The sequence below is a fragment of the Macaca mulatta genome, chromosome 3 (assembly GCF_049350105.2).
Source record: "Macaca mulatta isolate MMU2019108-1 chromosome 3, T2T-MMU8v2.0, whole genome shotgun sequence".
NCBI lineage: Eukaryota > Metazoa > Chordata > Mammalia > Primates > Cercopithecidae > Macaca > Macaca mulatta.
In genome coordinates, this window is record NC_133408.1 from 840,873 (window position 1) to 853,424 (window position 12,552).

The 12,552-nt window shown below is 48.7% G+C and overlaps 1 protein-coding gene across 6 annotated transcripts in view; it reads left to right on the forward strand.

Moving 5' to 3' along the window:
• The window catches only part of LOC100423621 (aryl hydrocarbon receptor-like), a 68,776-nt gene that overhangs the window by 14,173 nt on the left and 42,051 nt on the right, over positions 1-12,552 (forward strand). For 4 of the 6 annotated variants that reach the window (XM_028845203.2, XM_077995286.1, XM_028845201.2 and 1 more), the window contains exon 2: positions 792-979. In XM_028845203.2, the coding sequence (XP_028701036.2) occupies positions 792-979 (188 nt within the window). Of the gene's footprint in view, positions 1-791; positions 984-7,413; positions 7,568-12,552 lie in introns of all 6 variants that reach the window. The other 2 variants (XM_077995289.1, XM_028845202.2) reach the window with 1 other exon arrangement.

Sequence of the window (12,552 nt, forward strand, 5' to 3'; positions counted from 1 at the left end):
AGAGCCTCCAGATATTCTTTCAAAGCTACACATGAAAACTTTGGTTTCATCTGTGGGAAATGTGGAAACTTTTGAATGTGAAACCCAGAGGAGAAGCCTGTAAGAATAAAGATGGATGAGTGGTGACTACAGCCTCCCAGGAATCATTCTTCCCTGCATGTGGATGATGGAAGATTGTAGAGATGGATGGACACGCAGAGAATTTACATGTGCGTACGTATGTATATATGGAAAGAGATAATGTCCCTGTGTCCATGAGCATGTGTGTGTGTTTTATACACAGAGAAGAAAAGAGAAAGCACACACATAGGTACATGTTAAGTATCTCTCTGTGTGTGCGTGTGCATATGCTCAATTCCTAACAAATTATACTTTCCTAAATGGAGTTTCAGTTTGGTCAGTGTTAATTGTGATACAGAGATTTTCTCATTTAAAAATTACATGTGGATGCAAATGCACTGGGCCAAGGGCAAATGGGAGGGAAAGTGGGCCGGCCCTGGTACTTTGAGGGCTGCCAGGTCTAACCCTCGTGCTTGGGTGTGAAGGAGCCTTCTAGGTGACCAGGGCCCAGTGGGGCTCCAGCCAACAGATGAGGAAAGGGGTGAGGGCAGAGGAGTGGTGGGGCATCGTGGATGAGCAGAACCTGAGACTACAGGATGAGGGATTCTGCCTCTGAACACCAGGGATTTGGGCTGCACAGTGCAGGGCATGGTGTTGGAACCCCTGGGGTGATGCAGGAGTGAAATGGCAGTGGAAAGTGGGGCCATGATCATTCTTCTCTCTCCCCCAAGTCCTAAGCCACTGCCTCCAGAGGGAGCCAAGACCAACCCTTCCAAAAGGCACCGGGACCGACTGAATCAAGAGCTGAGCCGACTCACCAACCTGTTACCCTTCCCCGAGGACGTGCGTGCACGGCTGGACAAGCTGTCCGTCCTCAGGCTGATCGTGGGCTACCTGAAGGTGAAGGACTACTTTGCAGGCAAGTGGTGGCTGCTGTTACAAAGTGAGGGTGAGAGGCCCCCTGGCACCTGCTGGGACCCTGGTGGAGGCTGTGGCCACAAGAGGAAAAGGGGTAACTTGGGTTAACCCTTTGTCCTGGTGAAAGCTGCACCATTGCCTTCAGACCTCAGGCCGAGGCGAGAGGCACCTGCTCGACACAGGTGCATTAGGTGAGCCAGGTGCTCACCTGGGAGTGTGCCTGTCCGAGGTGCAAACCCTGGCTCCTTGCTGTCCCAGGCTGCTCGTGGAAAGAGATGGCACCAGTCCCCTTGCCTGGCTCTGTTATTCTCCAGGGAGAGTCCTTAACGCAACCACAGTGCTCCTGCCTCCCTTTGCTTTGTCATTTCTTGTGAGGATCCAAGTGTTCCTCTACCTTATAGAACTTTGGTTCAGAACAAAGGTCCTCTTTCTCTGAATATAACATAGGATCTAGGATATTATTTCTTCTTGTTTTCTTGAAAACTTTTCCTCCTAAAATTCTCTATTACACAGAGGGCACAATCTATTCTTCCTTGTCCTACTTGCTCATTAACTGTGTTGCTACTTAAAGACAGATGTTCTAACCCATTCCCGCAAGTGGAACTTGTATTCAGTGACGCTGAACGAACACGGGTGAGTCTGTGGCCTCCTGTCTTCCCTGCAGCGTCACCTCTCATGAGGGAGAATGTGTCCCCTTTGTAGCTCAGAGACATGTCCTGGGAGGATGGACAAGGGAGGCAGACTCTGGGCTTGAACAAAAGGTTAAAAAATGGTCACAATCCTCTCATGAAATTTATTTTATTTTCAAAAAGCTTTTTTAGAATTGCTGGAAATTTGGGAGAAAATCTGGGGGAAATTTAAATTTATATCTAAGTTGATTGATAATGAGACCATCAACTTAGAAAAGTTATCTCCCAAGTAAGCATCATCTCTGAAGCTTTTTATAAACTCCTCCCCAGCTCTACTCCAATAAGAACAAATGTGGATTCATCATTTTCATCAAATTTGATAAAGTTTTGGCCATCATTTCTTCAAATACTTTCTCTGAGTCTTCTTTCTCTCCTCTCTGTGTAGAACTCAAATTACATGTATTTTAGACTCTGCTTGATGCTGTGCCACAGGCCGTTGGTTCTTTGCTCAGTTTTCTCATTGCTGCTTCATTTTGGATAATTTCCACTGACCAGTCTCTAAGCTTATCAGTCCTTTTCTCTGCGAGTGTTCATTTTGCTGTTAAGCCTATTAAATGTATTTTTTATTTCCGGTATTATATTTTGCAGATCAAACATTTCTCTTTGGTTCTTTTTATAGCTCCATTTCTCTGCTGAGCTTTCATTTATATGATCATTTTCACTTTAAGTATTAGAGTCAAGAATTTTGCTATTCAGTATGGTAGCTATTAGCCATATATAGTTATTTAAATTTAAACTTATATCAATTAAAATTAAGTAAAATTAAAATCTTAGCTTCTTGGTCACACCAACCACATTTTCAGAGCTCAGTAGCCACATGTGGCTGGGACAGCAGATATGAAGCCATTTCCATTATCACAGGGGAAAGCACTGATCGCCCTGGGAAATTATCTTCCAACTCATCTAAAATTGTGAAACCTCTTTCTCTGTCAGTTGTCTTCTCTTTGCCACTATGGAAAGAAGATGGAAACTTCTGAACCCCCCACTGTATTTAATTAAAGACAAAACAGCCCTCACTATCTCCATTTCTTCAGATGCATCTTCTTGAATAGAACTTTGGCAACAACAAAACTGGAGGGTAATACCAAAGAATGCTGATTTCTGCATCACATTATCTTTCTCTGTGTTCCATCATCCTTCTGTTTTCATATTATTTTAGTCTTCGTGGCAAAGCTGAGAATCCTTAATGATGAACTTTGAAATGTTTTTAGGATGATAAAATAGCAAAATGTTCCAAGATTTAAAAAACTAAATAAAATCACTAAGATGAATGTATCTTAGATTTATATATGGGTTAAATGGACTCACATGATCACTGTAAGACAGGATAAATTTTATTCTATTTTTAAAATACATGTATCTTTGTTCTTTGGAAGACCTCTAATAAAGAACAAAAGTCAGGATATATTAATCTTTAAAATTGTTGCAGCTGTTCAAAAAAGAAACTCAAAAACTAAAATTGGATCCAGTCAACCCAGATAATATAGTCTGAAAACTCATGAAACTTACGAAACTTTTGCTCGAAGTACAATGGTAACTGCAGAAAAGCAGCAATTATTTAATCATTCCCCACAACAATATGGAATGTCCTCCGAGGACCAAACACACTCCAGGTGGTGGCCCAGGTTGTGGGTTTTATTTGGGGTGATGACAGCGTTTGGGAACTAGAACGAGGTGGTGGTTGCACAACATGGTGACTGTACTTAATGCCACTGAATTGCTTATTTTTAAATGGTTACTCTTATGTGAAGTTCACCTCGATTTTTAAAAATGCACATTCAAAGTCTTTTCCCTTCTAACACCCTTGGAGGGGACCTTAGAAGCTTATTAGAGTCCAGACGAGCCCAGGGTGTTGCCAGGGGGCCTGCCCTGGTCAGCTCTGCTGGCCGTGTAGATGTCCTGCGCCTTCAGGGATGAGGCGACAGGCGTCTGCCCATCTGTTAATGACCTGGGCAGTGATGTCAGCACCCTGGAGAGAAGTTGAAGACATTTAGATGTGGATCCAGCCGATTCTCCTGGAGTAAGACTGGACATTCTCCAGCCTCCAGCTGTGAGCAGGGAAGTCACAGGCTGGCCTCCTCCCCTTCCACTCCCTGAGAGGTTACTGTCACAGCCCATCCTTCTTTTTCTTTTTTTTTTTCTTTTTTCTTTTTTTTTTTTTTTTTTGAGACGGAGTCTCGCTCTGTGCCCAGGCTGGAATGCAGTGGCGCCATCTCGGCTCACTGCAAGCTCCACCTCCCAGGTTTACGCCATTCTCCTGCCTCAGCCTCCTGAGTAGCTGGGACTACAGGCGCCGCCACCACACCCGGCTGATTTTTTATATTTTTAGTAGAGACGGGGTTTCACCGTGTTAGCCAGGATGGTCTCAATCTCCTGACCTTGTGATCCACCCGCCTTGGCCTCCCAAAGTGCTGGGATTACAGGCGTGGGCCACCGCGCCCGGCCCAGCCCATCCTTCTTAGTGATCTGGTTCTCTCATTCCACCGCTGAGCACCAGGCTTGGTGTTCCTGATGAGGCCTCATCCCTCCTCAGTGAGCCCCTGACTCAGGGGAGACATGCAGCATCGAGCTGCTCTCACGGGGCTGGGTGCAGGTGGTCTCTGAGCCCAACTTATGGGGGCAGAGGGGGACTCATCCCCTTCAGGCTCCCCACGTGTCCTTGTCCCCACACCTCCCGCTGGGTACCCTACCACCCTCCCTGCCTTCCTCTCCACCACCAGGACACCCCTTGGGGCTCTGGCCATTCAGCTCCTGCTAGGCTCTGGAGGTGGCCAGGCCTGGCTTTCCTTGGCCCAAAGTGTCTGTGTGTGACGCTGCTTTTCCTTCTAGGCAGCTGTAAAGGCAGGTGTCTGTCTGTCCTGACCATTCAGTGCCCATGAACAGTGGAGAAAGGCTGGAAGTAGGGGCTGGCACCTGCCTTAGCCGTCCTCTGTCCATCAGAGGTGGTGCTAGGTGAGGCAGGGAGTCCACCAGGCAGACCAAGCACTGAGGCGGATGAGAGGGCATTTGCTGCTGGGGGTTACCTCCAGGTGGTAGCCCCTCACCCTAGGCTGGCTCAGCACCCGTGCCTGGCGCTACAGCTGACACTGCCCCCAAGCCCTGAGTGCAGCCCCACACTGGGGCCAGGTTGGTCTGGGGGATGGGCAGGCCTGACAAGTGACCGATTGCCTGTGTGGTGAGAAGAGAGGTCAGGGCAGCTGAGTTCACTCTTGGGAGCTGACCGTGCCTGCGCCCTACCCGAGGGGAGGAACACTTGTCTCTTACAGCCAGGCAGAACCTGCTCTGATTCACTGCTGAGCCCGAAGGACGAGGGTGCCAGACCCACAGACTCGCTCTGTTGGGACAACTCCCTTGGGTTAGACCGCAGGCTCCAGTCATGCTGTGCATCTCCATCTGGCACAGAAAGCTGTGCAGTCAAATTTAGCATCCAAAATCACAACACAACTTAGCAAAGGAAAAGCCAGGACTAGCAGGTGATATGGGCTCTGCCAGGTGGTGTCCGGAGGCCTGGAGTGAACATGAAGACGATGTTGTCAGGGCAGGGTAACCTGTGGCCATCTCAGAAGATTGTCTGCCTGCCCAGCATTCAGAGGACAGGTTTCTGTTCTTTCTCTAGAATTTTTGATGTTCTAAACAGGAACATACTTAAAAAAAAAAAAACTGACTAAAAGTTAGAATGGAAGATTCAAGTATAAATCCATATTTTCTTCAGGAGGTACTTCTTGACCAGTTTGTCTCTCTAGACTTGACTGGCTGTCTCTGTCAGGGGGCCGGCCCTGCTGTGTAACCACATTGCCGCACACTGATGCAAGTTCTTTTGAGGCAGGTGCAGCCTGGCATCAACTCTGAGCTCAAGGGTGCCAGGGCCAGGCCTGCAGGTCCCTGGCCTTTCCCTCTTGGTTGCCAGGTGGCTTCGTGGCCCCTGCCATTAGGTTGGTGTTCCAGGCAGGAGGGAAGAAACAAGAAATAAGTGGTGATGCCAATCTCTGGCGCCCCCTGGTTGGCATCTGCTTACCTCTCATTGGTCAGTTGGCATCACACAGCCATCTAGTTCCAAGAGAGTCTTAGAAAAGTAGTTTTTCCGATTCGGGTATAAAAATAACTTTTTAGATAGTATTTTTCTCTTCATAGATTTGAAATTTTGTTGCCGAGAATCTTCCAATGCAACACTGCAACAATGGCAGCATTGTCCAGGCTGGGGAGCAGGAGGGTGGGGATGGTGCCACGGAGAGGAGGGTGTCTCTGGCCCCTCCTCTGGGCTGACCCAGACCTGCCGAGGTGGCTTCTCACTGAAGAAATGAGCCCAGGGGTTCAGTCTATTTCTCCTTGGTATAGCTCGGTTGGGAAGCTCTCAGCTACCAGGTACTGGAAAGAAGCCTGTCTTATTTTAGGAAACAACTTCAACCACAATAAAAGTGCATTATCTCCCAAGATGAGGCAGAAGTCGGCCTACGGTGACACAGAGATCCGAGTCCTTTCCCACCATCTGCTCTGCCAGCTTTGGCTCCTCCCCTTGTGTGTCCCCAAGGAGGCTGCTTCTACTCCAGGTGTCGTGTGCAGGCACCAGGGGACTGGAGGCAGTGAGGGCCCCTTTGCTCTTTGCCCATGTCCTCCTGGACGCTCCTAGCAGCTCCCTTCCACGTGTCCATTTGCAGACAGGCATTGGCAAGGGGCCTGCTCGTGCGCATCCAGCACAGCCACTGCATGGCAGAGGAGGGGTGGGCTGCTGGAGAGGATGGGAGGGAAGTCCAGCAACGTCTGCCCGTGGGCCACGCTCTCTTTTCCTTAGTGTGGGGTTCCTGCATTTACAGAGCAATGCAGGTTTAATGCTGAAATCTCAGAATGTATAAAAAGACAAAAGAAAAAACAAACATTAAGAACTCACCTATAACCCAGTCACTCAGAGATAATCATAATATGATGTATCCAGCTCCAACTGGACACGTACATCCAGGGAGTAAACCTCACAGGCTGGAAGCTGGAGGTCACTGCAGTGCTGCTGACTCACATGGGCTTCTAAAATGGGAAAGATTTTAAAACATTGCCTCTGACACTGGCATCATTCGTACAGACTGTTCCGTGATGCCAGGCAGCTTCCTCATTGCATCTCAGTGAGTCCGTAAGTAACTCTGAAGACTCGCAAGGTGGAGGCTACAGTTCCAAGATTCCTTAAATCCACGTTGTGACACAACCGGTATGGTCACTGGACGTTCGTGTTTTTCCTGACTCTTTATAATTTATTGATTTTCTTCAGTGGCCAAGACAGAACTGAAAATTATTATTAGGCCTATTTTGCAGACCACACCGAAATTCTTTAAGAGGACAAGAAGAAATCCTTTGCTGAATCAAGCAGAACTGAGTGTTGTAGGAACCCCTGCATCCCTGACTCCTGGGCTGGAAGGTCCAGCGTCCCAGCTCTCAGGCCAGTTGTAGCCGCTGGTGGAGTTCTGAAAACAGTCCGTACAGAGAAAGCTCTCTATCCTTTCTGAGCACACATTTAAGCTGAATATCTAAAGTATCTGGTAGTACCACCGAACACTTGCTGCCATTTCTAATGTACTGAATATTCTAAAGTAATAAAAATAAAGAGTAAGAAAAAATGCCTCATCGGATCATTGTCATAGTGGTGAAAGTTTGTAAACAGTATCACCCCTTCATTTGTATAAAGCTATTATTTTAAATCACATTTAATTTGCATTGTTTTAAATTGTGATGAGTCTTTGATTTGTTTTTAATTTACCGTGAGCTGGAGTCCACATGTGACCCACAGATGCTGCAAGTGTGGATGCTGGTCCAGGCAGCACGTTCCTCAAGGGAAGGGGTGTGGCTTGTTCATCTTGGAAACCCCAGTTCAGTGCCTGGAACTTGAGAAGCACAGAATAACCACTGGAAGAACTGAGGTGTGTTTTAGTCAGCTCTGGCTGCTATAACAGAAATCCCACAGACCTGGGGGGAGTGGACAACAGAAATTTATTTCTCATAGTTCTGGAGGCCAGAAGTCTCCGATAAAGGTGCCAACGGGTTCAGCTCCTGGTGAGGGCTGTCTTCATGGACTGGCCGCCTTCTTGTTCTGTCCTCACACAGCAGAGTTCATTTCTCTCATGTCTCTTCTTCCAAGGGCCCTAATCCCGTTCATGAAGCTCCACCCTCATGATCTGATTACCTCCCTAAGGTCCCACCTCCTGACACCGTTACCTTGAGCATTAGGGCATCAGCATGTGATCATGAGGTGGGCACAGATTTCAGTCCACAGCACTGTGCGTTCATTTTTAAAGTCCTGAACTTCTCGAAGGTTCAAGGGAGGGAGGACGTGAAATTTCACCCACGGATCTGCAGTTAGAGCTTCCGTACCTCCTTCCTCTCTTGGTGAAGTTCTCACCTGACCTGTGGGAAGCTTATAATCAAAGGCCTGGCCACCCTGAGGTGGTTAATATCTGCAAGAATGATGTGTGGGGTGTGGCGAGAAGCAGGAGCGTATCCATAACCACGTATGAGAAAACGCAGTATCTCTACAATAGGAGCAAAAGAGGGTGACTGGGAGCCATCCAGCCACCACGGCCAAGCTTCCATCACAGAGTCCATCTTAGGCAGGTAGGAGATAGAGAACCTGTGTGCAAAATTCAGTGTGTCTGGAGGGCACAGCCGCCACTGGCTGAGGCTTTTTCCCATTTACACCCAGGGCTGCAGTCTTTGTTTATTCAGCGCAGACGTGGGGGCTGGAGCAGGGATTGGCTGTGGCTGCGGGGCGGTGGTGTGCTGCAACTGGCTTGAACCAGCTCTCTAGAATCAACTGTTATATTTTCAGGAATTTTGCAAGTCAATGGTTAAATCACATAGACATACAGTTAAATATATATTGGGGGCATTTCTGGAGAATCCCGCTGTGTCAGGAGAGTGGCTGCAGAGAAGGCACCTCATTTGGGTCTCTCCAGGCAAAAGGCTGTCTGGGCTCCTGCCTCTGTCTCCCTGCATCAACGTTAAAGAGCCCAGAGAACGTCGAGGCCCTGCCAGCCTGGACCCCTCAGTCGGGGCAAAGTCAGGAGGGACCCACCTCACATCCCCAACCCCATCCTAGCCCTTGGCAGGACCCCAGGCCTCTGTCCGCAGGTGTGTGTCGGACTCAGTATGTTGCTCGCCTGAGACCCCACCCCTCCTTCCCTCCCACACTCATGGCTTCTTCTCCACTGACAGCCAGACCCAGGACCCCTGCCACCCCTCACCACAGGGCTCTTAGCATCCCCATCCCAGTTCCCACTCCCAGTTTCCCCAGCCCCTGAACCTAGGACCCTCATCAGCAAATCCCCCACCGCCTTCACCTTTTCTGAGCTTTGCCTGCGCCTTCGAGCTCAAGGGGGCCGGGCTCTGCCCTGAGCACAGAGCACAGCTGCTGAGGGGCGGCAAGGGAGGCGAGCTTTCCCTGAGAGGAAGTAGATCCACAGCAGGGCAGTTAGTATTATTGTCAGCAAAAGGAACAGTGATATCCTTCTAAGAAGTTGAGAGCATCTGCACACTGACACTGAGACACAGGGCAAATGGCTTTCCTGCAGAGCAGAGCCAGCGGGTGCCAGGAGATGCACTGTGTCCTGAAATGCCATTTGCTAACTGCCAGTCTCAGCCTCCCCACTAGCCAGGTCGCTGCTCCTGGCCACCTCCCTCGAGTGCTGGCATTCTCTGGGCTGCTGGGTTATTTCTTCCTGTGAGGAGCAAAGCTAACAAGTTGGAAGTGGGTGGAGATGAGGGTCTCTTCAGGTGGCCTCACTAAGAGTAGAAACGTGAGAGCAGAAACATGCAGACCTGCGGACTGAGCGACAAAGGCATCAGAGGACAGACTGGACATGGTTTGTTCACTCTGAAGAACTCGCCTTTTTGGAGCCAAACATGTCAGGCTCAGTTCCTCTTGCTCAGCCCGTGGTCACGCAGTCCAAGGCTGCTGTGGCCTCCTGCCCCCACTGGGACACGCACACTGGTGCCTGCTTTTCCGTATCCCTCAGGTGGTGCCTAATTTGTTCCTGGAGATGTGCATGTAGTAGATATTTAGGGTCTGGAGTGGGAGAAACTATATTTAGGAAAACCTAAATCTATGGCTTATCACTCTCTACATGTGAACTTAAGTGTTTGATCATTTCTAAGGGGACATTCTTCTAATATGTCATGTAAAGGCTTTGCATCCTTAAACAGAACATGCTGGAATAATCTGTCTTAGTGAGTCAGGCCCAAACAGTGAACAGACCAGGTGGCCACCCTCATCCCTGCCCCTGCTGCTCCCCGTTACCTGTGCATTGCTTCTTCTGACCCACTGTAACTGGAAATCACTGAAACAAACGGGGTCTTTCTGTGTGTAAAGTTGACCTAAATGGGCCTTGAACCAAGATCTGTGTATGCCGTGGGAATATTCTCCAGCATCTTCTGATTTTGTATGTTCCGGCCATGTGCGTGTCAACAGGATCCTTCTCCCCAACCCTCGAAGTCACCTCTCCTAGTGCCATTTTCCTATCTAGGCCCCAGAGGGTCAGTAAATGGGACAGATACGTGCAGCTGCTTCTGGGGAGCATCTCCCTGCCCCCACCCACTTACAGCAAACAAGACAGGGGCCGTGCATCAACAGCTTCATAACTAAATTGCTGGCTAGGCGCAGTGGCTCACACCTATGACCCCAGCACTCTGAGAGGCCAAGGCGGAAGGATCACTTGAGCCCAGGAGTTCAAGACCAGCCTGGGCAATGTGGCAAAATCCCATCTCTACAAAAAATACAAACGCATTAGCCAGGTGTGGTGGCACACGCCTGTAGTCCCAGCTACTGGGGAGGCTGAGGTGTGAGGATCACTCGAGCCCAAGAGATAGAGGCTGCAGTGAGCCATGATTGCACCACTGCACTCCAGCCTGAGTGACAGAATGGTCAAAAAAAAAAAAAAAAAAAAAACTAAAACTAAATTGTTAACCCATGTTCATCTGACCTATACTCACCATAGTCTGGTGATCCCATTGCCCCCTTTCTTTGTAACTTGGCATTACATAATATATGTATATATATTTTTTGAGACAGAGTCTCACTCTGTCGCCCAGGCTGGAGTGAGTGGCATGACCTCGGCTCACTGCAAGCTCCGCCTCCCGGGTTCATGCCATTCTCCTGCCTCAGCCTCCAGAGTAGCTGGGACTACAGGTACCCACTACCACGACCGGCTTTTTTTTTTTTTTTTTTTTTTTTTTTTTGTATTTTTAGTAGAGACGGGGTTTGACCGTGTTAGCCAGGATGGTCTCAATCTCCTGACTTGATGATCCGCCCGCCTCGCCTAGCCGGCATTAATTAAGGTTTACACCAACGTAATTTACTCTTCGTGAGAAAGAGTTGCCGTCTATTGAACATTTTCTATGAGCCAGACTTTTTATTCAGTTATTTCACTCAGTGAGTTTTCATCATCTCCCAGCATAGACAAGATAAAAGAGGTTCAGTGGAGTCAAGGGCTCTCTGAAAGGGGAACAGCAGTGAGACCGAGCCAGGACCGAACCTGCACCTGCTGCACTGGGCGGAGCCTCTTTCCGTTTGGAATGAGGTAGTTTGAAGCCATGAGCTTGAGCTGGAGGAGTCTGGATGGTCCATCACTTGGGTCTCAGGCTTCCTGGGCCTCGTTATCTTGTAGAATATGTAGATGAGGAGATTCTTTTAGAGCGATGGCGGGGGGGAAAAACACATTGTCACATCTTGTCACCAAAGACAGAGACCACCAGCTGAACAGGAACCCACTGCTCCTATTCCTTTGGGAACTGCAGTGGATGAACAGCTGTGCTGCCCTGTCCGGTGAATGAGCACATGAATGCTCAGTGTGGCAAAGGAAGCACAGGAGCCTAAGAAGAGGTGGAACGTTGCCGTTGGGGTGATGGTTCTGGATCTGAGGAGAGGAAGGTCCTGTTTCTCAGAATATCAGTGTGAGGCTGATCTTGGATTGAATTCCTTCCCCAGCCCCCTCCTCCCCTTTCTCCCACCTTTTTTCTTCCCTGACAACCAGCCAGGGCTCCAGCCGCAGCTGACCCAGGGCCACTCCAGGACATGGAAGTGGAAATGCTCCCGGTTTCCACTGGGCTCTGTGATGACAGAGCAGGGTGCTTGTTTGTTGTAAGTTACTAAACAGTAAAATGACTCAGACTTCTTTGCACAAATGACTCTTACCTGATTTCAAGCCAGCCTCAGCAGTTTCTCTCAGCTGTTTTGTCTTTGATGTTGGCTTGGACAAGCATAAGCAGCTCCAATACCCCTTGGATTTCTTTCTAAGAATCAGAGACGGATCACTTACTAAGTATTTTTTTGTGTGGCCATACACTACTTTTCTTAAATAGAACTTTGTCAACAAGATTAAATATCTGTTTTGCTTATTTCACTTTGATCTTTGGATCTTTTTTCTTATCTAGGACTTATGGAGAGTTATACATTATTACGGATACACAGTTCAGTTGCCCACTTCTTAAAAGAGGAAAACAGGCTTGAAGCATCCTTCAGGGGAGTTCTGCTCTTGTAGGGGACTTTACCCCTAGCATTTTTTGTTTTTGTTTTGTTTTTTGAGACAGAGTCTTGCTCTGTCGCCCAGGCTGGAGGGCAGTGGCGCGACCTTGGCTCACTGCAATCTCCACCTCCCAGGTTCAAGCGTTCTCCTGACTCAGCCTCCTGATCAGCTGGGATTACAGGCGCGTGCCACCACGCCTGGCTAATTTTTGTATTTTTAGTAGAGACAAGGTTTCACCCTGTTGGCCAGGCTGGTCTCGAACTCCTGACCTCGTGATCCACCCGCCTCGGCCTCCCAAAGTGCGGGATCACAGGTGTGAGCCACTGCGCCTGGCCTCCCCTAGCATTTAAGTGGAATGTGAAGAAAATATTTGGGGGCCTGAGTGAAAT